The 26,051-nt window shown below is 39.2% G+C and overlaps 1 protein-coding gene across 1 annotated transcript; it reads right to left on the bottom strand.

Moving 5' to 3' along the window:
* Window positions 1-8,964: 8,964 nt before the first annotated feature.
* Window positions 8,965-18,778, bottom strand: aoc2 (amine oxidase copper containing 2). The gene is made up of 5 exons (XM_062439138.1): window positions 17,167-18,778; window positions 13,674-13,792; window positions 13,217-13,383; window positions 11,511-11,643; window positions 8,965-11,397 (listed from the first exon to the last, which is right to left on the bottom strand). Exons 1-5 carry the CDS (start codon window positions 18,722-18,724, stop codon window positions 11,113-11,115), a joined length of 2,262 nt encoding a protein of 753 aa, XP_062295122.1. The 5' UTR covers window positions 18,725-18,778; the 3' UTR covers window positions 8,965-11,112.
* Between the last annotated feature and the right edge of the window lie 7,273 nt (window positions 18,779-26,051).

Raw genomic sequence — 26,051 nt, forward strand, 5'->3', positions numbered from 1 at the left:
CTGACAGACTTAGCAGACATTCATAAAGATTGGTGAGAAAATGGAAAATAGAGTATTGCATTAGTTCAGGTGGAGCCAACGTCCCCTCTTATCCATAGTGTGGACATTAAAACCTGAGACTTCATACTATCACTCTGATTAAACACTCATACACTCATGTTGATTTTCAATGTGCTTTTCTCTCCTTCCTCTCTCTCCTCTCTTTTTTCCAACAAAACTGTGTAACATTTGCTATAAAAGGTCAATTCCTTTACACAACTGCCTCTTTCTAACTTGAAGTCCTAATGTCAGACAGTTTCATATAAAGATTAGGAAACCCAAAATTAAACACAACATAACAAACTGTTTTGAGATAGCAGGCTAGATTCCCTCCAGCTTCTGAATGTGAACACTGAAAAACTTTCCACAGGCTGACCATTGTGTTCAACTTCCTTCCTCTTCCTTACTCAGACATCCCAACTCTGATAGCGGGTCCCTGACACCCGCAAATGAGCTAAAATCTCCCGGAATCTGGAGCGAGCAAGCAAGAGTGCGCGCTAGAGAGTGACTGCGCGTGTGTGAGTGTGTTTGTGTGACTATCAATGCAGCGTGTGTGAGAGCAAAGCGTCCTTATAGCTCTGTGTTGCCACTTATTAGACCCCCCCCCCCCCAGACCGACCCCCAGTGTAACCCCCCGGGGGAACGGACCTCCCTGAAATGACTTTTGCAGGGTGGGATGTCTTTACTGTTTTCAATGACAGGCTGTCAAGCTAACATGCTAAATGCTTGTGGAAAATCAAGAAGAAGAACTTGTGTTGTTAATTAGACATTAGAAACATAGACTTCAAACTCTATGCTGTATAAAAACATGGAGGTAACATAGTGTGATTGGAGTCAGTGTAAAGCCCAGAGTTGCTTGTTATCGTCAGTGCTCTCTTCTCAGTTTGGAGCCAGGACCTTCCAAATAAGGAGCGTGGGGTGTTGTCTTTCATGCTCTGGAAACATTTCCTGCTACTTAGTATCTAAACTAACTGATAACACCACATGCTGCCCTTGAACTAATCTTGGAAGTCAATCATTATTCACATGGCAGATATCAAAGCTACTGTAAGACTTAAAATCGTATTAATGGTGTAATCATTCCCTAAATGACCACAACGAAATGCAACAATGCCATGTCCTTTCTTTCACCTATCCCAGGATAACAATCATTCCCTGGACTATCAATGTAAAACTATTTCCCCCACAGAAGGATCTAAATCATGACTGCAGTGGAATGTGAATGAAGGACACAAATGAATAGATTAAATTTCATGATTTTTTGTGAATATTTTACAAACTGCTGTGATACTGGGTTGAACAAAAACCTATTGTCTCTCAAGTCAAATCAATTTTATTTGTGTAGCCCAATATCACAAATCACAAATTTGCCTCGGGGGCTGTACAGTCTGTACCTCTGTCCTTAGACCATTGAGTCCAATTTGGGCCACCATGGAAACTGCGGACAAACCCACTTGGGTGCTATAATTGCAGCCCAAATTGAACCCTTATGGTGCCGACATGAACATGCTGGCTGGAACCTCCCTAAAAACCCTTTAACAGGGAAAAAATCGAAGAAATCTTAAGAAGAACAACAGAAGAAGGATCCCAGGACAGACTGGCATGCAATAGATGTGGTGTGTACAGAATAGACGAAGAAGGCCAAATTACAGAAATATGTAATGGATTAAAAACCCAATAAATTATATTAAATTAAATTATAGTGGATTATTAACATACAGTATATGCGTAACGTAATCAGAAGGATGTGAAGCTACTTCCATGTGCTGCCAAAAATAGTTAAAACCTGTTTATTACAACACTGTCACAGCTATAAAAAGTAAGTTGTGTAATGGAAAGTTAAGATAGATATTGGATCATAAAACATGCTCAATACTGATAACACCTACAGCTCATTACAGGAATGACTGTCTATGATGTTGAGGCTCTATCCAGCTGATGATCCGATGAAACAGCTCCACAATTCAGAGTCTGGTTCCCCCTAGTTCTCTCCTGCCTCTCCGCCATCAGTCGTCATGGTCATAATAACAAACTACAATACATCCATCGTCGACCCTACCCCCTCACCTTTATCCCTTCATTCCCTCATCCTCCAACCCCCCATCCCACGTTCCTCAACCCTCACCCCCACATACCTTCCTCCGGTCCCCTGACCCATCCATCATTCAACATCTCAGCTCTCCTTCATTATTCTCAATTGAACTGTTTCCAATCCATAGTCTTGTTGCTGTGGTGTTGTTTAGTAATGGTAAATGGACTGTACTTATATAACGCTTTTCTAGTCTTTCGACCACTCAAAGCATTTTTACACTACATGTCACATTCATCCATTCACACATTCATACACCATTGGTACAGCCATCGGGAGCAATTTAAGGTTAAGTATCTTATCCAAGGACACATCGACATGTGGACTCGAGGAGCCGGGAATCGAACCACCGAATGATCTTCCAATTAGTGGACGACCCGCTCTACCTCCTGACTAAGTCATGGATATTTCACATTTCGTTTGTTAATCCTTGGAACAATTAAAACATTTGGTACAGGGAAAATAGAGATTGTTATTTTAACTAGTTCAGGTAACTGTGAAGCACTGTAACTATAAAGCCATCAGGAGTAATGTAACATTGACATGTGGACTGGAGGAGCCGGGTATGGAACCACTCCTGAGCCACAGCCATAACCTTTAAAAAAAGTGAAATCATGTTGAATATGACACAGTGACATTGTTAAAAAATACGAAATTATCATAATTGTTATAAAATACAATGAAAAGATCAGTCTGCTCAGGCTGAGGACACTAAAATGGAAAATGTAACAGCTGTGCACAGATGTTAAAGTGTATGAACCCTTTGCACTGAAGGTATAGATGCTCAGATTTATAAAACAGAGACTTTTCACATGACTGAGGAGACAGAAGTTAAGGAGAAATGCAGGATACATGAAGGGAAACTGAAAAAGTGAAAAGATGAGAGAGACAATAGTAAAACCCATCCTGTAATTCACTACAGCCTGGTAGACTCATATGTCACAGAAGTGATATTTGACAAGTGCTACTCATGGAGGAATGTTGGACCTCTTTAAATTAAATTAAAGAGTACGGTGTAGACCTGCTCTATGTGTAAAGTCCTCGACTTTTATTGTGATTTGGCGCTATATAAATACAGATTGAATGATTGATTGAAGTGCTACGTGGAGGGTTTTCCTATGTTGTGCTCTCTATGCGTTTGTTCTGCTCTTACACTCTCGGTCGCCCATTGTGTATAACAGGAAAATGGCCAGAAAAAGGAAATGTTAACACTCAGTGTGCTGCTACCGTTGTGTGTTTTCACACTAAATGCCATCAGCAGTTTCGAAAAGTGTTTGCAGCCATGCACGTACACAGGCACAGACACACACAGACACACACACACACACACACACACACACACACAATCTACACAAATCACACACATTCAGTGTAAGGGATTGTAAATTGGGACATGAAAATGGACTTGTTGGGTTTTTTTGGGTTTTTTTAAAGTCCTTCCAGGAATTCCAATACTTGGCAAAAAGTTGACTTGATTACACATCACATCAAATATAAACTGTAACAGTACTGAAACCTTCATTGTAGAATAGAACAGAATAGAATACAATAGAACTTTGTTGTCCACCATGATGGAAAATTGTCTTTGGCTCACCAATAACAGACATACAGCAGACAGAAAATACACACGATCTATAGAATCCATAAAATCCATAAAATTATTCTTAAAATACATAAATACATAAAATATGTAAAGTATAAAATATAAGGTGGAAAGAAAAAGTGTCTTAAAACATTTATTTCCTTTGTTGCCTTTCAATGATATGAAATATATATGAAAATATAATCTGAATAATGTAGATGCAAGTCTTCCTGTATATTTTTAGTGAATGGCTGCTGTCATTATTACAGTTCCTATTGCTGTTAGAATTGTCATCATCACCATCATTGTTGTTATTAAAGTTTTTTCCAATTGCTAACACACTAAAATGACATATAGCATAGCACAATTATTTAAACTGACACATAGAGAGCAAAACTTCTTCTCAAGTCTCCAAAAGTCTAAACACATTTTCTGCTTTACACACATTTTGCATTTCAAAATGACACTTTTTAAATGCACTGAACACGGTTCTCTGCATAAGACACAACAATCTGACATAAAGTCACATGTTTGCCATTTCAAAACACTGTCATTCAAAATGACACTACATGAGCTAATTGGCCAATATATGAACCACCTAGCCAAACACCTCAATGCTTAATTGTTACCACTTCAATCAGGAAGTAAGCTCTATGAAAAGAGCACAGGTGAGCACCTTTTTTTTTACAAAAGCAATGGAAAACATGCAGAGAGAGGAAGAGGAGAAGATGCTGCGGCAAGATGCTGCCTAATTATTTTTCTTGCCTCTTTTTTTCCCTATACTGTATATTTTTTCTGCAATTTTCTTGAACTATTTTAGTATTATGGCAAAGCATACTAAAGATGAGAGAGCTTTTCATTATGTCCAACAGTGTGTAGTTGGTTAAACAAACATCTGGTTATATGAATGAAGTGTGTGCCAGTTGGTGCAAAAGTTTGATTTTGATAATGCTATATGTAGTTTTGTGCTTCATTTTGCAGGATATATGAGGTATTTTGCAGTTCTGTGAATTGTGTTAAGTATTTTGATAAAACCAGACTAGTTTGCAAAATTGTGTTATAGCAATTGGAAAAAACCCTATTAACCTTATTTTCTTTCTTTCTCTTCTCTTCCTCTTCTCTATTTTCTCTTGATATATGCTGTATAAATAAAGCTTGCCTGAGAATAAATCTCTCAGAAATACATTAATCACTTTGCTGTCGAGCTGATGACTCTGTCAAACGTCATATTTGTGCAGCAACAACTGAATAATGCTCAAAATGTAGATAAACAATTTGAATGAAACACCATGATGAGTTTGAATCTGCATTAACAATGTTTACCTTGATTAAATTGTATTGAAATGACACCAGGCTGCTATAAAATAACCACACACACACACACCTCTACACACAGATCAGACTGGTCATTTAAAACTCTAACACAGATATTATGTCTGTTTATGCAGGAAAAAGTCCTCATTCATCCCGTGTCACTACCTTCTTTCCAACTTCGTAGTATTGTCATGTTTTGGTGTGTCAGGGTTTACTCTTGAGGTACATTGTGCTTCAAACTCTGTGCATTCAGGTCACAACATGTAGTAACACCTTCCAGAAAACAATAGGATTTCCTAAAAAAGCCTTTTTCCATGTGTTAAACACTGTTCATGTTTCGGCTCAAAGATTCAGATTGGCACAGAGTGAAGTTGGTAATCACCACACCTTCCGATCTATGAACCAAAGTAGAAGATGGAAACACTGACAGTCTGCACACCCACGACCTACTGTCATGTGCTAACCTAACCCTAACCCACTGATAATCATTAACTGAATACATTTATTGGTCCATTAAACTCTCTTACTTTCTCTTACAGGTTGTAAAAAAGACAATTAGTTAATATTACATGAGTCACATGCAGCTGCAGTAAAAACTTCGATAAACTCAACAGTACAACGTGCACTGTCAAAGGTGGAACGACTTCCAAAAGTTTAGTTGTAAGTTTTGCAGATTGTTTGAGTTTATTCAACTTTTAAACAGTTGTTTTCCAAGTTTAACATTTCACATTGCCATTCAGTTGACACAACATGCACACAGTTTTAAAAAAAAGGTAACTTGGCTATTTCAAAAATCTAAGTAGGCTCAGAGCAAGTTGGCCCAACTTTCATCCAGGCTGGAATATTAACTTATATCAACCCATCAAGTTGTTGGGTCAACTAATTATTTCCCTCTTAGGTCAAGTTGGCCCAGCTTTCCTTCTCCCTCTGCAGTTGTTAGTCCTAATCGTTGTTTTTCTCTGATAACAAGTCAGTCTAACATCTACACAGTTTTCACCACAAGAATTAAATACACTCTCTTATTAAAAACTTTATTTTACAAAATAAAAGTCAAAATTCTGGTTCTAGCTTCTTAAATGTGATTATTTTCTGCTTTCTTTACTCTGTGACAGTAAACGTTTGGTTATGGACACAACAAGACATCATGGACATCATCTTGGGCTTTGGCAAACACAGAATACCATTTTCTGACATTTTGTACCCAACAACTAATCAATTAATAGGAAAAAATAAACAGATGAATGGACAGTGAGAATAATCAGCATATGCAGTGGATGCAATGTCACCCAGGCCCTTGAGGATTACTGCACCCTCCGACATGACAGCCAGGGTTTGTATGTTCATCCAGAGGCTCCAGAAGGCCAACCGTCATCCCTCTGACACATGGCTCCACATCAGCATACCTCTGGTTAAAGAAACGTATAAATGTGGTCTTAGATACATTTCAGTGAATATCTCAAAAGGTAGAATCTATCTACAGTCACTTCAGAAAGTATTCAGACCCTTTTATTCTTTGCCCACTTAACAGTGTTATAAATATCATTTAAATCAAAAAAATTGGCAATGATTCCCATCAATCTTCACTTCATTACCCATAATGACAAAGAGAACAGGTTTTCATAAATCTCTGCAAATGTATGAAGAAGAAAAAAAGATTACATTTGGTAAAAACTTCTAAAAATGTGTTTTCACTCTTCCAATCTAGTTTATTGAGTGTAGATTGATGAAGGAAATGCCCACTTATTTAAAATGAAATGTATAACACTATAAAGTACTTCATGAAGTGACGATTCATAGGTAAATGCCACTGGATGGACAGTACAGCAAACACTTGGACATGTCATAGCAGGAAACTCATGAGTCTATTAATGATTGAGAATTCCACTTAAGGGAGGTCTGCTGTTGTGCATGCTGGTTCACTCTTACTGTTACTGGGACACTTAATGGAACTATCTGCTGTACAACCAGTCCATAGTGTGAGTATAAGAAAGCTGTAGAGAGCTTCCCAAAGGCAAAGCAGCCCCCAAAGTACACACACAGCACATTGTCAAACTTTGAATGGCAGTGCATCATTCATGGTTGTCACTGTAACTTATAAAAGTATGTATGACTCGAGGATGTTCGTCATTTAGACGCAGAATTTAAAACTTGATGACAAGAGCTGCTTTGCGTGTCGGTCCAAGTGTTTCTTGAAGTTGTGGAAGTCTGACGACGCCTTAAGAGACGCAGAGGCTCTACTCAATGAAGACAAATCATTTTCCGAGGTAAAAAGGAGGTTACAGAGACGCATATGTTGGGGCTTTCTAATGCCAGACAAAACGTCTGTCTTTTTTATGACAGCCCTGAAGATAGCAGTCGATGATTTATGAAAACTGGAGCAAATGAGTATTTATTTTATCATCTTTTTTTAGGGATTAGAGCAGAAGGCAGAGATTTTATGGGAGAATTTGAAGTTGCACTGGTGTTTTACCATAGAGGACAAAAGTTACGTCCACTAATACAGGACTTCAGGCCGGGCATCCAAAAAGGCAGTAAGATATTTACTAGTATTTCGTGATGTGTGCTGGAGGATTTGCCCCCCCCCCCCCCCCCCCCCCCCCCCGGTTGAGGATATGTTTATGTGTATTTAAAGAGAATTGGCTCCCATGGGTCTTTCCCTTTTCTGACAATTTCCAGATGTTGTAACATGGTGTCATCACAGGGCTTCACTGTATACATCTGCTCTGACTAATGCTGGTGTGTGAAGTGGGTTGGAGGTCATTTCACTGCTATTTTACAGTCTGCTGCATTTAAGCGAACACTTATTTTCTCTTGATGAAAAAAACAAAAAAGGTGGAGCCAACCAGACACTAAGAGCCAAAATATAACCATAACTACGTTTATATCAACCATGGACCAAATCACTGTTTGACAAACTGTAAGAGCGTTATTGTGTTGCCCCCTAGTGGTCTCTCAATGCAGCTTTAAACAGTCATTTCACCCGCAGACAGAGAGAGAGGGTTTGTTATTATTATTATGTTATATATTATAGTTTATTATGTGTAAATGGGTTGATTATACATTTAACAGTAGGGGGCTTCTTCATGTAAAATAGCTTGGCTGTGTTAAGCTCTGGGTACCTTTTTAGAGTAGCTGCTACTTTCAACCAAAGTGTTGCTGTAGGTACTATAACATCGCTTCATAAATACTGTAGATATGACACAAATTTTGTACACTTGACTTGAATCGTCTACTCTCTTATCATCTAGATATTAATGGAAGAAGACAAGGTCACAGTGATTTTATTTGATTTGTGTGTAAATAAGATATCTGCAGGTGATAACATTTTAAGATTAATGGAATCAGGGTGAGTTTCATCTCTGAGCATCACTTCAAGTCCGTCTCAGCATGGCCTGGCTTTCTGTTTGAGTGCAGACTTTTGTTGGATTCTTCATGGGAGCTTTCTGCTTTCCTTTGTTTTTCACATCCTGACACTGGCTTTCCTAAACAAGTGCAAGCCACAGAGGAGCATGAAAGCTTTAAGAGAAACATTTTACTTGACTTCTGATGAAAAGAACCACTTACAATGTGACTTCACAAAGGAACACACAAAGGACATACACACCCACAAACACACACACACACACACACACAAGCGTTGAACCTTACATGTACCGTCTGCTGATTCGGTTCCCATGAAGTACAGTATGTAGAGTCAAAGTGGGTGGGTGTGTTTTTACTCTTGCTTTGATGGTCTGGTTTCAATTTCCTTGCTCCTGGATAAACAATGTGGAAGAGTGAGACCTACACATTTCTCTTTGTGTGTGTGTGTGTGTGTGCGTGTGTGTGTGTGTGTGTGTGTGTGTGTGTGCGTGCGTGTGTGCGTGCGTGCGTGTGTGTGTGTGTGTGCGTGTGTGTGTGTGTGTGTGTTTGTAAAGGACCAAATACAGCCGAACTCCTCTTAAACAAATAATCTCTTCTTTTATTAAGAGAGGAAACAACAACAACAACAACAGTAAAATTCCTCTGAATGTCCCAGTGTAGAAAAAAATATCTAAAAAGAGTAAAAACAACAATCAGACGTTCAGTAGTCCCAGCCTCGAGCCACATCAGACGAAGGGTCCTACTTTGGACTGAAAGCTCATATTTGTTAGTGCACTCACTTACACACAGCTGACTGTACAGTGTCAGTTTATAATGTTTATGTCACAGTTTACATCACAGTGGTTCATGTGTCATTTACAATGCATTTGGATTAATTTTGACTTCTTGCTAAAAAAAAACCCCGTTAGCTGGCCTAAGAATGAAAATGATTAAAAGCATTACATAATGATGACAGCTGTTGAAACATTGCTGCCTGCAAAATCTCAAACCACAGATAACATTCCTGAAGATGTTATCATATGGTTTTGAAATCCCAGGCAACACCATTTTTACTCCTCATGATGTACTGTAACAGTTATTTCTATTAACCTAATAATAACTACATTTGTTGTCTATTTCAGATGAATAGCAACAGAAATCTTTAACTACATGGCTGAATTAACCTCCTGGAGGTTGCCGAGGCAAAGTGAGATGCTAGGCCTCTTTTAACTCCCAATGTCATGCCAAGTTTACTATGTGATCAAAATAATAATAATTTAGGAATATGCAACATATACATACAATACTAAATCAATCAAGGTCTTAAAACTATTCAAGATAGGGCCTCAAGATTAGGAAATGAAGCAAGACCCATATTGTCATGTCATACTGTTCTTTAGAGCTGTCTATTACCAATCTTATTTTTTATTGATAGAATTACTAGAAACTCTGCATACTTTACACCATTCTATATGTAAATTGTGGTCAACATGTGCAGAGCCAAGACAAATGAATACACCCTTCTACCAAGTAATGTGTGTGTATCAAAGCCTAAAAATATCTCACTCCTTTGTGTCATAGACTTCCATTGTTGGCAAAACCTATTTAAAACACAACAAGCCACACTATACCTATACCTTCACTCTGACTCAATTCCACACACACTGTCCTGCTGCCAGAAATACTTTAAATTTGGATTTATCTACCACTGAAAATAGTTCCCAACAAATACATAATTTCTTCCTGTTTGACTAACTAACTAAAGTGGGGACTATACCTGTTTTAGGACGTTAAGACATTTTCAAAAAAATCACATTTTAGAAAGAACCAATGGGCTGGGGGCTGAGGGTACAGATGTTAGAACTACAACTGAAATAGCATTTAAATTATCATTGATACCATAAAATAGATTGTTTCCCAACCTTCTAGTCAGCCATATCTGTATCTATCCATCAAAGATACATTACCAGTAGGGTAACTCCCCTGGGACCCTCTGAAAGGCTCCAAGTTCACTGTGTGACAATTATTTTGTGATAGCTTGATTCATTGAGAATGTATCTGGTAATATACTGTACAACACTAAAGCATTACATACAGAAAAGAAAAAAAGAAAAAACTAAGGGCCTCAAGTTGGCTACTATAATGCCACCAAGTCTTGCATTTTGTTTACATGATGCATACCATGGAGAACAGAGGGGGGTAGCTTGTGTTTTACTGGAGTTAGGTCTTGGAACTACTTCCCCGGCACCTCTGTGCAGTGTCTCCTGATGTAGTGCAGCATTGCCATATACGGTCTATGAACAAAGGTTGTCTGTACCGGCACAATGGTACCAGACCCAGCAACCTCACTGTGACGACAAGACTTCAGGAGAAATTGTTCCAGCATATAACACCGCCAAAAACCACAAATTATTGTGTTTATATTACTATTCGTGCATGGATTAAACAAGCCAGATGCAACGAGAGAGAGTCAGAGTCCAGCTCTGTGCTGAACACACAGAGAAGAGATTGATATCCATATCACTCTCAGAGAGAAAATGAATAACCATATTCCCCAAAATGTTGAACTATTCCTTTACTCAAATTCTTGCAGCTGTAAAACATGTGTAGCAAAAATCTTTTTCTGTCCCAAACTGTCTTTATAAACATTGACATAAGCTTGTTGATAGATTGATTAGTAAGCCCAAGCACCTCACTGAGCACATCAGTGCTCTGAGGTTACATTTCAGTGATCAATAAATCACACCTAATCCTCAAACTTCATAACCCCGTCAAAGCCATGGTAGGTGAAGGATTCTAGCACGGGGCTGCAGGTCTCTTCAGCAAGACAGGCCATTCTGTTGTTCTCACAGCTTTGCTCACTCCCCGGGCCAAAGTACACCCCATCTGGAGAGTGGATGGACGGGTCCTCGTCAAAGTAGTTGTGGGGTCGCAGCAGAACCCCACCCCCGTTTCCCACAGTTACCGTGTTAGGGATATCCTCAGCATGAGGGATGTGGAGGAAGCCAGCGGTCACCCAGGCAACCAGGTCCTGGGAACACAGTTTCAAAAAATCATGTAAATGTCTTCACTTAAATCTCCTAAAGTTCATTACCTTGTTTTCTGATTCTCTGTGATTAACATGCAGATTCAATATCAACACACCTCATCTTCAATGCTTTCGTTGTCTTCAATGTACTTGCTGAAGTCCACAGCTGGATCCCAGATGTTGTTTTGAGAGTACAGACTGCTGCTGGTCTGCTCTGAGTCCTTGTGCTTGGTGATGGCAACTTTATACCTGCAGAGAGACAGACAGAAGAGACATTTTGAATTTTTGTTGTTTTACTATTTTTGTGCATGGCAAACTACACTATTAGAGATTTTTAATTATGCAGCCCATACGTCAATGGAGAGAGTAGACAGGAGTCCATGATGTCTTAAGTTGAAATGGTTTATTTACTTGTACAAGGAGAAATGAATGAATGATCAGTACACGTTATGTTCTGATGCTCCTTTCAATTTAAGTTCTGTCCTCCGGGGATAGACTTTAAACCACACAGATAATGCCACAGGTTGAGCCATGCCCAAATATGGGCAGACCAACACATCTACAATATACAGAATTTAGTCTACTGGTCTATAGACAAAACATTGCTTAGACGACACTCAAGACCTTTGTCCTACATCCAACAATATATCAAACCTCTGACTCCAGTTACCTTTACCCCATTCAGGGAAAACAGTCAAAGACATATCTGACCTCGGCTGCTATAGCAACACTATCAGAATGCCTCCTGTTTTCCCCAAAAGGAGCAGACTCACTGCTTACGGGAGACAGTGTCTAAACCCAATATTTTGTGTGGCTTTGTGATGGCCGAACAGCCTAGTTTGACCCAGTGCATGCCAAATGATGGAAAATTCCCTAACATACACTATGGTTGTTAAGGTTAGGAAAAGATCTTTGTTATGGCAAATGAATCATAGTGAAGCTAGGGTTGGGGTTAAGCTACAAATATACTTTAAGTATACGTTAAGTAATTCAAAAAAACTAGGTCTCCTGCATTAAAAGGAGCTACTGACTTTTCACTGAGACTGAATAAAGAGTACTGCAATAGTCTCAATAAGAGGAGAAGCTTAAAAATGAATTGGCTACAGTCTTCAGGTGGAAAACCATAACTGAACCACACTCATCATTTAAATTTCATGTGAACGAGTCTAATATTATTCCCAAATGGTGGGCTGCTGTTATCAGGTTGTATGGCAACATACAGCAGTGTGTTGTCTGCATACAGATACAATTTAATGTCATGTTTGTATAATATGTAACCCAGTGATATCACATACGTGGTCCCAGGCAGTATATGTAATTTCTTTCATCCAAAGTACTTTGACTGAAGGAAATTGTCCCCACAGAAAGAAAAACATAGTCTGTCTCCAGAACTTCCCTGTCCATAGGGGGGCTCATCCTCTGATTGTTACTTTCCAGCCATGCTACACAGTAAGTACTTAGTGTGATTCACCTGAATAGATTATAATGAACTCAACCTAAATGTAGATATTGAAATTCTTGAGACTATCTGTAAAAGAAATGTTGTCAAACATACTTTAAATCAGGCATGTCCAAACTATTCCACAAAGGGCCATGTAGCTGCAGGTTTTAGTTCCAACCAATCAAGAGCACACCATTTGACCAATCAGCTGTCTGAAGATCAGCTGATTAAATGAATCAAGTCTGGTGTGCTCCTGCTTGGTTGGAATGAAAACCTGCAGCCACATGGCCCTTTGTGGAATAGTTTGGACGCCCCTGCTTTAAATCATCAAGGTAAAGAAATGCTTGGAAAGGTTTGTTTACTGTGACTGTCCAATCTCACCTGGCCCAGGACATGGCCTTCTCCTCAGCCTCGCTCTCTGGAAGGTGTTCCCCAGTAAAGCTGAACACCTGTAGCCTATAGGAGCGCTGGTGGCCCCAGCGGTTGGTCATGTTGCTGGCAATGTGGAGGTAGCGAGGAGTCTTGGTGTCATAACGTAGAGCTGCTTCCTGTGAAAGTGTTACACTTGATATTAGTCCCACAGCTAACATTTCAAGAGTCACTTTACTTGCTATAAGTGATCAATCAATCATCAGATGCTCCAAAATGCTGTCTATAAAAATAACAATGGGAGACATTCTTGTGTCGAAGCAGAGAACACTTTATGCTCTCTCCACATTATGAAGGCCTGAGTAGTTCATAACTCTTGTTCCACATTGTTACTCATTCTTGTTAGTTTTATTCAAATACTGTTGAATGACTCCTATATATATGGAAGTGAATGAAGGTAATGGCAGACCTGTTCCGTTTTGAGTTGCTTCTCAACCAGTTGAGGGATCATAGCGGTGCGATTAGGCATCCATGGCAGCGCCACATTGACATACTCCATGTCTTTCGTCTGGAACACATTTTTTACTCCTGGAGAAGAAAACATGAAAAATGTCTTAGCCAAAACAAAGCTGCACTGATGTTTTATTTTCCCCTTTTTTATTAAACGTTATTTAAAGCTGCACAATTCAATATTAGGATGTCTTCAGTGGGCCATATGACTACATGTGACAAGCCACAGACAATTATCACTAACTCTGAACTCTTTTAGCTCATTGTCTTGTACCCTGTTGCCTTCCAGCTCCCACAAAGTAAGTACATACATCAAACTATATTTAAAAATATTCAATAACATAAACCAAACTTATACAGATCTGAAAACCACATTTTGACTCAGCGCCCCATCGTGAGGCAGGGACGAGCTGATATACAGGATACATCTTATTTGATATTCCTCAATTCCTTGAAGAATTTGCAATTGATCACATCACCCAAAACCAAATTATCCTCGCTGGAAGATGTATTCAAATCCATGACTGAGTAAAAGTAGCAATACTACAACCTAAAACTACTGCTTTCAAAAGCTGAATTAAGTGAAAGATCCATTAACTGTATTATAGTATTAAAAGTTAAGTGTAACATTATGCAAAATCCCAGCCAGCATGTCCATGATGGCCCCATAAGGGTTATATTTGGGCTGCAAATTTGTCCGCAGTTTCCATGGTGGCCCCCCATATGTTTGCTCATTTGGAGTCTAAGTGGGAACAGAATTGACCTAAAATGGGGCCCATTTAGCCAACCCACATGGGCTTTACATGTGGGGCCCATGTTTCTGAAACAATATGGGGCCAATATAATTTCCCCTGTTTATGCCCGTGCCTGCTTAGCCCACTTACATCCCTTATGGGGCTCAGCCTACGTGAGCTTCACATGTGGGGCCCATGTTACTGAAACCATGTGGGACTCACAAAATGTACCCACTTCAAGCCCATGCCCACTCAGTACCCACATAGCCCACATTTAACCCATGTGGGGCCCACATGGACATCCTGGCTGGGATGGCACTTGTTAGCATATTATACTATTATACATACTTTATATTCTTCTTATTATTATTGTTATTATGTAAGTAGCACTTAGGACTTGGCCAGTTTAATCAATGAGCTGAAGATGTGTGTTTTTTTTTATACACAAAGTTTTTATCTGTTAAGTAGCTGAGTTTAAAATTTCCCTCCAAAATGTAGTGAAGTAGTAGTATGAGGTAGCATATAATACATGTACCTCAAAATTCCATGCCTGCAGTGAATGAGACACAGCAAGCAACAGCCAACATTCAGAGATGTGAAACAAAATAGGCTGAAACATCATTTTAGATTGGCACATGTCCTAATCAAAAACATGGCCATAGCTTCCATTAGATCACTGAGGTGAAGATAAGAGAGGATAAAATAAGAGATAAGCTAAACTTAAAGATAAAGATAAACTTAAATGTCCTGAGGGGAAATTTGTCTTGGGCAAAAGTGCTACAAAGAGCTGCAGTGAAATAATACATAACTGACAGGACAATGCAGTGGTGCACTACTGCAAAAAAAATTGCTGAACACAGCTGCGAACACAAAATATATTACATGATGCATTAATAATCAATAAATACACAGATCTCAAAAACAATGCCATTGCAAAAAGACAAAAAACAACACATTGTAAAAAACAATAGCAATAATGGACACAATCGATGTGATTCAAAACTCCTCAGACAATACAGCTGAGTACTTGGATACCAAGTTAAATACATGTAGCTAGAAGAAGTTCTCTCATCAGTGGTTTTGAAGGGGACAGGTAATCTCTTTTCCTTATCAGCTTCATAGCAGTAAGGGAGCCATACCATGCACTCATGCCATATCTGATAATGCTTCCCGTCTCTGCATTGTTGAATGTTAACATGATCTCACTTCCCACACCGAACAGAAAGTCAGGTCTTTGAGCCAGCCAGCACATAGATAATCAACACGGACACTCCATTTTAAATTATAAGTATGCGTAGACACTATAAGGAGCATACCTGTTCAATTCTCCTGTTGCCAACAAACACAGGGTCATGGCCTCTCACCTCCCTTGGGTCAAAAACAATTTCTTTGGTTTTTATCAGTGTTAAGAATAAGGAAGTGGCTGTCACATCAAACCTTAAAAATCTTGAGTGTTGAGGAAAATAATTAACACATGCTTTTTGTTTTTCGCTGGAAACAAGTCTAACAGTTCCAGTCAACTCAACAATAGTAGATGTTATTGCTACTGGCAGTCTTCCATTCCTGCTCTGAATTTGTCTTTGCATGCACGAAGGATTCACATGATGATGCAGCATGTGATCCATTTGATTGTTTACTATTTACTGCTAATGCTAACCCAATATTTCCTAATGCTGAGCTGTTAAATGAAGACCTGAACACTTTCACTTCTCTGCAAGGTATCCAGTTTTACTGTGTCATACTTGTGCTTTTTTTTACTCACATACAATACTTTGTTTTCAGTGTGTTGATTTATGTGTCGAACGATGGAGCAGCATAGTAGGATTTTCAATCATGTGTAACTGTTAATTCTAAGTACATTTCTTTGAAAGGGTTGTGTAATTTCCTAGTATACAGGAAATATGCTGCACATGGCTGAGTCTACCATACAGGCAATCTGGGTCCTCAATGATGGGAAAAAAATGTGCAGGCCTTTTTTTTTTTTTATTGTTGGGCTTCCCAGTAAAAATACACAAGCCTTGACTCATTCTCTTGATGATCATAATTATGGTCTAACATTATGATTATTGGTTATCAGGCCACAATGCACTGTGGTTGTGTTGTATTAATAAGTGTGTGGGAAAGATGATAAAAAATGAGATGATGATGATGATGATGATGATGATATTAATCCAGACTTGGTGCTACACAATAATACAGGGTCAGTTGAGGAATTGTTAAGGCTTGTCAATGAATTTCCTCACATGAACATATAAATATAATCAGCATTTTCTTTCTGTTGGTTTTTTTTTTAACCCTCACATACTGTTCATATTCTAACTCATAATTAGTCTCTACACTACTTCACATTCATAAATTCCCCATCAGTTATTAATACATGTTTGATTCATCCTTAATGAAGCTGTATTTTATTTATTTATGAGACATTCATAATTACTATTTAATTTATTGGTATTTTTTAATAAATACAGGTCAAACTGCATACAAAAATGTGTATCAGCTGCACAAAAATAAAAAAAATTATGCATTTTATTTCCATTTTTGTATATTCAGGATCACATATGGAAAAGTCCAACTAAAAGGAATGTGTATATGGTGTTTTTACAGCTCTTAAATAATAAAAGGGGTCAAATTTGATCCTGAACAGTATGTAAGGGTTAGACTTAAGGTCTATATTACCCTCTGCAGCAGTAGTCGTAGGTAATGAACTGTACTCACCCATCACGTCCAGGTCCACTTTGAAGTTGATGAAGTGGGTGTGGATGTTCCCCAGAACGTTTTCTGCCACTTGGTGTCCGTATTTCAGAGAACCATCTTGCAAGTAAGAAGACGAGATATATCCAGTGGCGTGCACCTTGGCCTCCACCGCTCCGCTCTGATAGAAGATGAAATCCCACATGTAGTCATAGTTACCAATGGCTGTGATGGTCCTGAACACCAGAGCGCTGTTCACCATCCCTCCATAACTGTTGTGGAAGAAGTCAGAGAAGTGCCTCCGCAGGGGCTGACCCATGTTGTGCTCAAAGACGCAGATCGAATTCCTGAATCTAATCGGTGCAGGGGCATCGATGTACCGGTATGTATCCACGTAGGTGGCTTCATAGGGGCAGTCCACTCCACGGACCAATTCATGTCCGAAACGGCCAATCCCGATGCTCGAGTCAAGAAACTTGGTGAGCATCATCCCGGGCGTAACTGAGCCGTACACTGACATAGCCTCTTGCACGCTCAGCTCGTACACTATCCTCTGGTCCTTGAAGCGCACATCAAACACCCGCATGCCCGTGAGGGAGCTCATCCCGAAAGCAAAGCTCCAGTCCAGGTACAGGACGTGGTTTTTGTTGATGCTGTAGCGCTTACCCTCTGCGTAAAACTGCTGCGGGCCGAGCTCCAGAGGCTTTTTCCTGGGTTTTAGTGAACCATAGTCAAGTGACTCCTTGTAAACTATTTTCTCAACAGTACCGTCATCATATTTCTGTTTAAGTTCGTCTACTGAGTCGAAGTATTGGCCGTTATAGAGCAGCCGATCCACTGTCCACTCGGAAGAGTTTACGCTCTTATGGTTGAGCAGCACTTCCAAGCCCACGGGATGGATGTACATGCCACTCATGTCCCTGAAGAAAGACACCCAGGTAATTCTGTCCCCGGATTGGACTCCGCGGGGCATTTGCTCAAAGGCGTTCAGGTTATTCTTTGGACTGTAGTTGAAGCTTTCCTTCAGGAGCTTATCCAATTTGACGAAAACTTTCTCTTGAAAAAATTGGAAAATCAAGACGTATTCCCCGATGGTGACCGTACGCGCATTGATTGGAAGTTCCTTCTTATACCTCTCCAAGGTGACATCTCTGTATTTTTTGGGATTGGGGAGAGGACTCACCACGTACTCCTTGATGTGGCCCTTGGCGCCGTAGAAGACCACCACCGTGGCCTCTCGCACCGGCTTGGGGCTCTTCCCGTCTAAATATTCCAGCGTCTCCTTCTTCTTAGGCAGAGAGAGATCTATTAAGAACAAGAAGTTTTCCGACGGCTTGGTGGTCTGCTTGGTGGATATGTCCAAGTCTGTCTGCTTCAGCATGTACTCCTGGACCTGCAAGTACTCCTCCCGGGTGAGGTCAGCAAACACGCTGCTGCGCTCGTTATGTTTGCCCCGCAGAGGGTGGACGCGCTGGGCAGAACATTTGGGCGCCTTGTTTTGGTGGATACCAATCAGGACGATGTTGAGAATGATGGAGAAGAGGACAAAGAGGATGAGCGCCCATTTCACAAGGGAGTTCATCCTCGTCTATACCATTAAACACTGACTTGGAGAAAGAGAGGAAAGGAATGAGTGCGGGGAGGGTTGGCGAACGGTCAGACGATTTTGGAAAGCAGAAGCACGCCCCTCAAACCTTGTGTTTCCCACCCCTCTCTGCATGGATCCAATAACCCCTCTGCCCCCGACTCCTCCCTTTAAATGGACAATTTTATTACGGGTTCATCCAGCCTGTGCGCAGCCACACACCAGAGAGGGAACGTTTTACGCACACGGTTTGGCTATTTTAAGCGCTGTTTATTTGTCTAATAATAATCACGGATGCTTTCAGGAGAAATAACAAAACAAGGGTATGTGAGCATTCATCCAGATTTAATACAAAAAAAGCAAACCTCTCAGTCATTTCTAAAATTGGAATACATAAACATTCCATACATGTAGACAAAATTATATTACCATGAGAAAATAGACATCTTTTTCTTTCATACGTGTTTTCAATTTGCTGTACTGGCATGAAATACAGTGAAGTACAGTGACAGGGTTAGGAGGGTTACTTTAAAATTGTATTCCGATACAGTTACTAGTTACCTGTTTAAAAACTGTAGTCAGTAACGTAATCCAAGTACCACAATATAAAAGTAATGTAACATGATTGCTTTCCGTTACTTTAGGATTACAGCAATACCAAATGCGATAAGGGCCACTTTCTATTAAAATAAAAACATCTAATTGACAAAGACCAGCACAAATACCCACACTCAGCTAGGGTGGAGATGTTAATGTGTTCAGAGAGTTGGTGCTAACTAAGGGCGAAATCCTCAGTCAGACTGTCCGGACAGGTTCATCCATAAATTCTGCTTTATTATAAACAATCCCACATATAAACCTGAGTCTGTGTGTAACAGACCTGATCTGTGTAAATGTGCAAATTAATTACACATTTAGATTCGGATCGATCTGGTGTTAATGAAGTTACCACTGCTGTATCGCGTGCGTAAATGCGCACAGCCCTTTTCTCAGTTTGGAGACACACTTATTGTTTTCAAATGCTGAATGATGCTGCAGCCAGCTGTGACATAGAGCCAGCTGTGACATAGAGCCAGCTGTGACATACAGCCAGCTGTGTCATACAGCCACCTGCGTGTTGCTCTCAGCTGCAGATTAGCGCAGATTAGGTGGAAATAAAACGCAGCAGATAGCGGTGCAAATACTGCGCAATTCACGGTGTTGTAACATTCTCAGGAAAACCTGTGATGAAACAGCGCCTGGCCCTCTGGCTGTGTGAAGTCTGAGTATGAGTTTTCTTTGACTCATTCAGTATTTAAAGTGTTCGGTGACCAGTGACCCACTGTCAGGTCACACGTTATGCACACACAGTCATATCAGTGGAGAGCAGTAATGTGCGTTACAAGCTGTCATCAAGCTGTTTTCAGCTCAAGCACTCTTATAACCGTGAGTCTTTGGGAGTGACACAGTGTGTAACAAACGTCTCTGCCAACGTTTAAGTTCAATGTGTGTGTGTGTGAAGTGTGTGTACGTGCGCCCGCTGCACTCGTCATGCGGTATCATCCTCTACTCAGACCATCGTGGATCAGAGAGGTAATTTTCCCTTTGCTCTGCTCACGTTTGGGACTTTTACAGTGGATGGGTGTATAAAGTTCTTTATTGTTGAAGTGTATTTTAATTGGTAGATTCTTGATGTGTTGATGAAGAAGGAAACCACCGCTGACACGTCTCACTTGTATATTTTAAAGGTTTTATTACAAAGAGATCAGTGTCACATATCCAATCTGAGAGAGTCCTGGCCTGGAACTTCTCTCTCTCTCCTATTCTTACCAGACTAAATATATATAGTACCCAAAACAAAACACAACTCCACCTTCTAAACAGATGGTCAGTCAAGAGACACAGCCCTGACCCCTCATTTATGAATAGCTTTAAACAAATGGTCAGTCTGGAGAAATAGTCTCTGGCCTGTCCTTTATGGCTACCTTTTAATCTTTAACCTAAGTAAACATCTACTTTTGGAAGACATATAAGACAAAGACATGACGTCTCAAGTTATCACAGGATAAGGGCAATCAAGACACTACATTGTAAAATGTGTTTTAAAATTGTAATCCTGCTAAATAATCCCCATTTTTACTAAATGTACCTGTAATTAGATTACATCTATTTTTTCTGTAACTGTAGTGGAATACAGTCACCTTTTTATTGTATCCTAATTACGTAACCCTGTTACATGTAATCCATTACTCCCTAATCCTGGATATAACATTTGTGTTTCTAAAGCATATAAAAAAGACAATAGTTGATAAAGTAAAGGAAAAAAACGTGATTGCAACACAATCTGAAAAAGATCAACAAAATGAAAAAATGTATTTAGTGAAATACATTATTTATTTTCTATTATGTTAAAAAGTGTCACATTTTGATCTTTAGACTGAAACCTCAGCAGCAGGTCATAGAACGTGTAATATGTGTGGAATCTGGAGAGATGTGATGTGGAGCACACCACAGTAATAAGAATGTTTATAAAGTGCAACAACTAACATTTCGACATAATGTCTGCATGTCCAAAACATCACAGTCCAGTGTTTCCCAACCTAAGGTTGGGGCCCCTTCAAATTTATCTGCTGACCCAGCAGATTGTATAGATGATGAATATCAATAAAAAGAGTATACAAACATGTTTTTTTAATCTCTAGTTGTTCTGCCAGTTGGAGTTCTACGTTTAGGGACTAACATCAGGTCACAGGTAACATGTTTTTTTATTTTCTCAATACTTCACTGTATTGTTCCTTTGGGTGGCTTTTACTGTGTGCCATACCATTCTCTGACCTTTCTGACTTCATGGGGGTAATGGATCAACACCTAGAACATGAATTACTTAAACACTAAAACAACAAATAACACACAGTTGATAGACAATGAAAAAAGTCTGCACATTATGACTTATGCAGAAAATAAGATTCATACATGCTGAGGAAAGGCTCGACCCCAGATGTCAGTACATTAAATGGTATTTTCTTCATACTGTAAGTCATGGCATGCAGACTTTTCAGTTGTCATATCACCTTTTTAAAGTTTTAACCCCCATATATTACATTTTCATAGAAGAACAACTTGAGTTGAGCATATATCTTTACATTTCTCTCTCAACTATTTACAATGGAACAGAATCGTGATGGCATTCTTTTATAGCTTTACGTTTTACTGTTAAACCAGGTGTTTACTGTTAATCCCAAACACCAGGGGGGGAAGATCTTCCTCAGTTTCTTCATATAACAATAAAACTTTTTCAGTACATCTTTGATTTTTCTATTCTGGTGTTCAAAAAGAGCTCACGGACAACTGATTTATTATGATAGGAATGTTATTCAAAACTATAACTGGACCTCATGTTATGAGTAATGACACAGGAAGGAGCAGGATGGGGATATTCTAGAGAGATAACGTTCAGTTTTAAACTAGAACAGAAAGCTTTGACAGAAATGAAGCACTGCATCTTTCCTTTGTGTGTTAAATATCAGTAGATGTCCTTGTATTTATGATAGCACTGGTGAACTCTTCATAGCCTCTTCCTCCACTACAGGAGAGTGATGTACACAATGTTACTGATCATGCTGGAATGATCATTTATTTGACACATACATTTGTTCCATGTGATTTAGTCAAATTTAAAAGGGTTAAAACTTGAAAATACATGTATGAATAACTTGCACACATTCTTTTTTTTGTGGACCCAGCATCACATTTCTGCTTTTAATCCATTTAGAGAGAATATATTAGAGGATTATGGCAAAAATGTCTAAGTGGTGTAACCATAAAAACTTTGTACCAAATAATTCAACTTGCTTAAAAACAGTAAATTCTCAATAAAACACCATGTCAACTAGTTTGGCATGATCTTACATTATAACTTTATATTAAATAAAGGTAATGGAATACAATTGTTCTAAATATTACATTTACTCTGGGGAATCATGGAGACCATTTACTTTTTTTTTTTTTAATGAAGTCATTATCCACTTAAATACACTGTAGGAGGATAAAATATCTAATATTTATCATTCTTTTGTGGTTACACCATTTGACATTTTCAGGAGCATTCAGTCTTACTTTTGGTAAAAAAAAAATGGTGCAAATGTCATTTCAAATGATATAAAAGCAACAAAAATACTAAATGTACATTTAAACAAACCTGATGCTGCTTTTAAACTATTTTGAAAGATATTTTTGAATTGCTCATCTTGCCAACCCTTATTTATCAATGATCTATATATATTTAAGTGTTGGGATGCTGCCCGTGATATGCTGATGAGGGTCGGATAGAGCGAAACGCTGCGACTCAATAAAACATATAGCAGTGACATCATGTAACCTTGACTTTCAGAATAAGGGTGGTGATTTTCTGTGGTTTTCTTACTGTTTGTAAATCTCTAAACAAACCAACTTTCCTAAAGTCTACAGTCTTTGTAATGAATAGAAGGAGCATATCACCCAGTGCAGTGGTGTGACTTACTGCGGCTCAGGAAGCTCACTTCATTGTTGGTTTGGCTCTGCAATCTGAGTTTTGTTTACCATAAAAAAAGCCTTATCCTGTGAGTAGTGAGCAGACCAGCAGGATTCTGCAGGGACTGATTACATTCTGTCCCTGTACCAGTACAACATACTGATACATTGTTTTATATGGAACTAGATTTCACTTCCTTACAGTGTGATAGGTGTTATCAATGAGTCCTGATTAGACCTGTCATGTAAATACTCCCTCTCCCATCAGTGAGTTCAGACCTGTAGACTGTTAACAATAGACGGGCCTCCTGTTGTTGTTTGTTCCAGGTCCTGTCAGGTCACACAGAAAAGGAAGTTAATCCTAATTGGCCTGCACATGACCTGCAGAGTTTCTTGGTAGCGTGGTGGGAAATGTTTTCTCTGCCAGAATTCAGTTGGACATTCTGATGTGTTTGATGGCCACGGGACTTTTTCAGACTTCCCTCCAACATGTTGATGCAAGAGGACAGCCACAGGTTAAGGTTAGACTAAGACCAATTTGGGTTAAGAGAATGATGATATTTTCATGTGCAGTGGCATGAAAACTTTGACCATAAATGTTTTTTTAAAGTGTATCCCTTTTTATTTAAGAAAAAAAAATACACGTTCCAAGGAAAGATTACAATCAAAGACATTGTTTCTTTGTTACATGCATGTGTGTGGTGACGGAGCCCCTGAGGCTATAGACTAGTACTGACATAGGGAATGGACTCTTTGTGAATGTTTTGACCTCTCTTTGTATAAGTATTTCTTCCTTTGAAATGATTATTTGACTTATCCTATAGTACTTATCGTATTGTATCACAAGTATATACATACAGTTTTGCAAAAAAACGCTTGTTCACTTTCTTGCTGACAGTTATATCAGGAGATTAATTTAGCACTGGTAAATATGTTGCTGGGGCCAGTAGCTAGTTAGCATAGCTTAGCACAAATACGGGAAACATAGGTAAACAGCTAGCCAGGCTCTGTCCAAACCAAAATGAAACCTCCCAACACCTCTAAAGCTCACAGATTAACACTGCTCTTTATTCTGTACACTGACAGCTGCAGGTCTTGTAAAGAAAATAGCTTTCTTGTAAAATTCTCAGATGACACTGCTCTTTTATCACTCCTCCAGGGAGCGGAGTCGGACCATGGCTGCGCTCTTACTGATTTTGTTAAATGGTGTGATGACAGTTTCTTTGATCTAAATGTCTCTAAAACCAAGGAACTCTTGATTGACTTTAGAAAAAACAAGACTTCTCCTATGGCTAGTGTTATTCATGGTGAAGATGTTGATATAGTGGATACTTACAAATATCTGGGCACTATATTTGACTCCCGTCTCAGATTTGATATAAACGCCAAGGCAATTGTTAAAAAGGGTCAGCAGAGAACCCACTTACTGCGGAAGTTGAACTCTTTCAACGTGTCGAAACCCATCTTGTGTACTGTGTACCTGTCATATGTTGAGAGCCTGTTAACTTTTTCTTTTGTGTGCTGGTTTGGCGGTTTGTCTGTGAAAGACAAAAATTGTCTTGGCAGTGTGGTCAAAATGTGTTCAAAAATTGTTGGAGTGAAGTTGACTGATCTAAACTCTCTCTGGGAGCGTTGGGTCCTCCAGCAATAAGTATCATTAACAGCGAGCTCTATCCAAATCATTTACATTAATGACGTCAGGGCGGCGTTACTTGCCCCCACACAGTAAAACAAACCGCTACTCCAGTTCATTCATTCCCTCTGCCATTAAGCTGCTGAATGCAGAATAGATTTCTTATATATATATATTTATATGTTATTTATGTATATTTTATGTGCAAAAAACCCTGGTACTTCACTTTGCACTTTGCACTTTACTCTATTCAGAGCAACACTCTTGTGCAATATTCTCAAGCATTTTATTCAGCTGTTCTTTATTCAGCTGTATTAGTATAGTATTGTGTAGTATTGTATTTTTTTTCCCCCGCTGGTCATTTATCGTCTCCTCTGATATTGTTGTGTAGGAACGAATGTTGTTGATTGCTGTTTGTTTATGTGAGGTCGGGCCTGTAGTATGTATAAATACAGTAAGGAAGTTGGGCGGTTCTTGCACATGGTGGGCATGGTAAGTAACAATAACAAAAGAAAGACAATACATAACTTATGAACTCAGGACTAAACCCAATAAAGATTAACCTTAATACATGTCTGTGTTTTACTTTAACCAAAAGTTTGCTGAGATGTAACTTATAACCAAATATACTGCAAAACACAAACAAACCTGGGATAGTAAGTGTCTGCAAATGACCAATGGCAAACCAATGGTTCAAACAAACATAGGCAAATCAATAAGTTAGTTAGGTGACAAATGATGGTTTCACCCACTTTGTCACAATTTGTTAATCAAGTGTGCTTAACCAAGCCTCTACATCTAAATCCTGAAATGATTTAAATGCTAACATGTAACCTTAATTTCCTATCCCATCCCATTTAGTCTAGTATTTATCATGCATAAAACTATTCTGCTCATTTTAACACCCAATGAGATCCCAGGTAATAGATAGTCTACTGATCAATCCAGTACCCCCCCAGCCAGCATGTCCATGTGGGCCCCACATGGGTTAAATGCGGGCTACATGAGTACGAAGTGGGCATGGGCTTGAGCAAATTTTGTGGGTCCAACATGGTTTCAGTAACTTGGGCCCCACATGGGCTGACTATATGAGCTCCATAAGGGATGTAAGTGGACATAAACAGGGGAAATTGTATGGGCCCTACATTGTTTCAGAAACATGGGCCCCACATGTGAAGCCCATGTGGGCTGACTAAATGGGCC

The sequence above is a fragment of the Scomber scombrus genome, chromosome 18 (genome assembly GCF_963691925.1).
Source record: "Scomber scombrus chromosome 18, fScoSco1.1, whole genome shotgun sequence".
In the NCBI taxonomy this organism is placed as follows: Eukaryota; Metazoa; Chordata; class Actinopteri; order Scombriformes; family Scombridae; genus Scomber; species Scomber scombrus.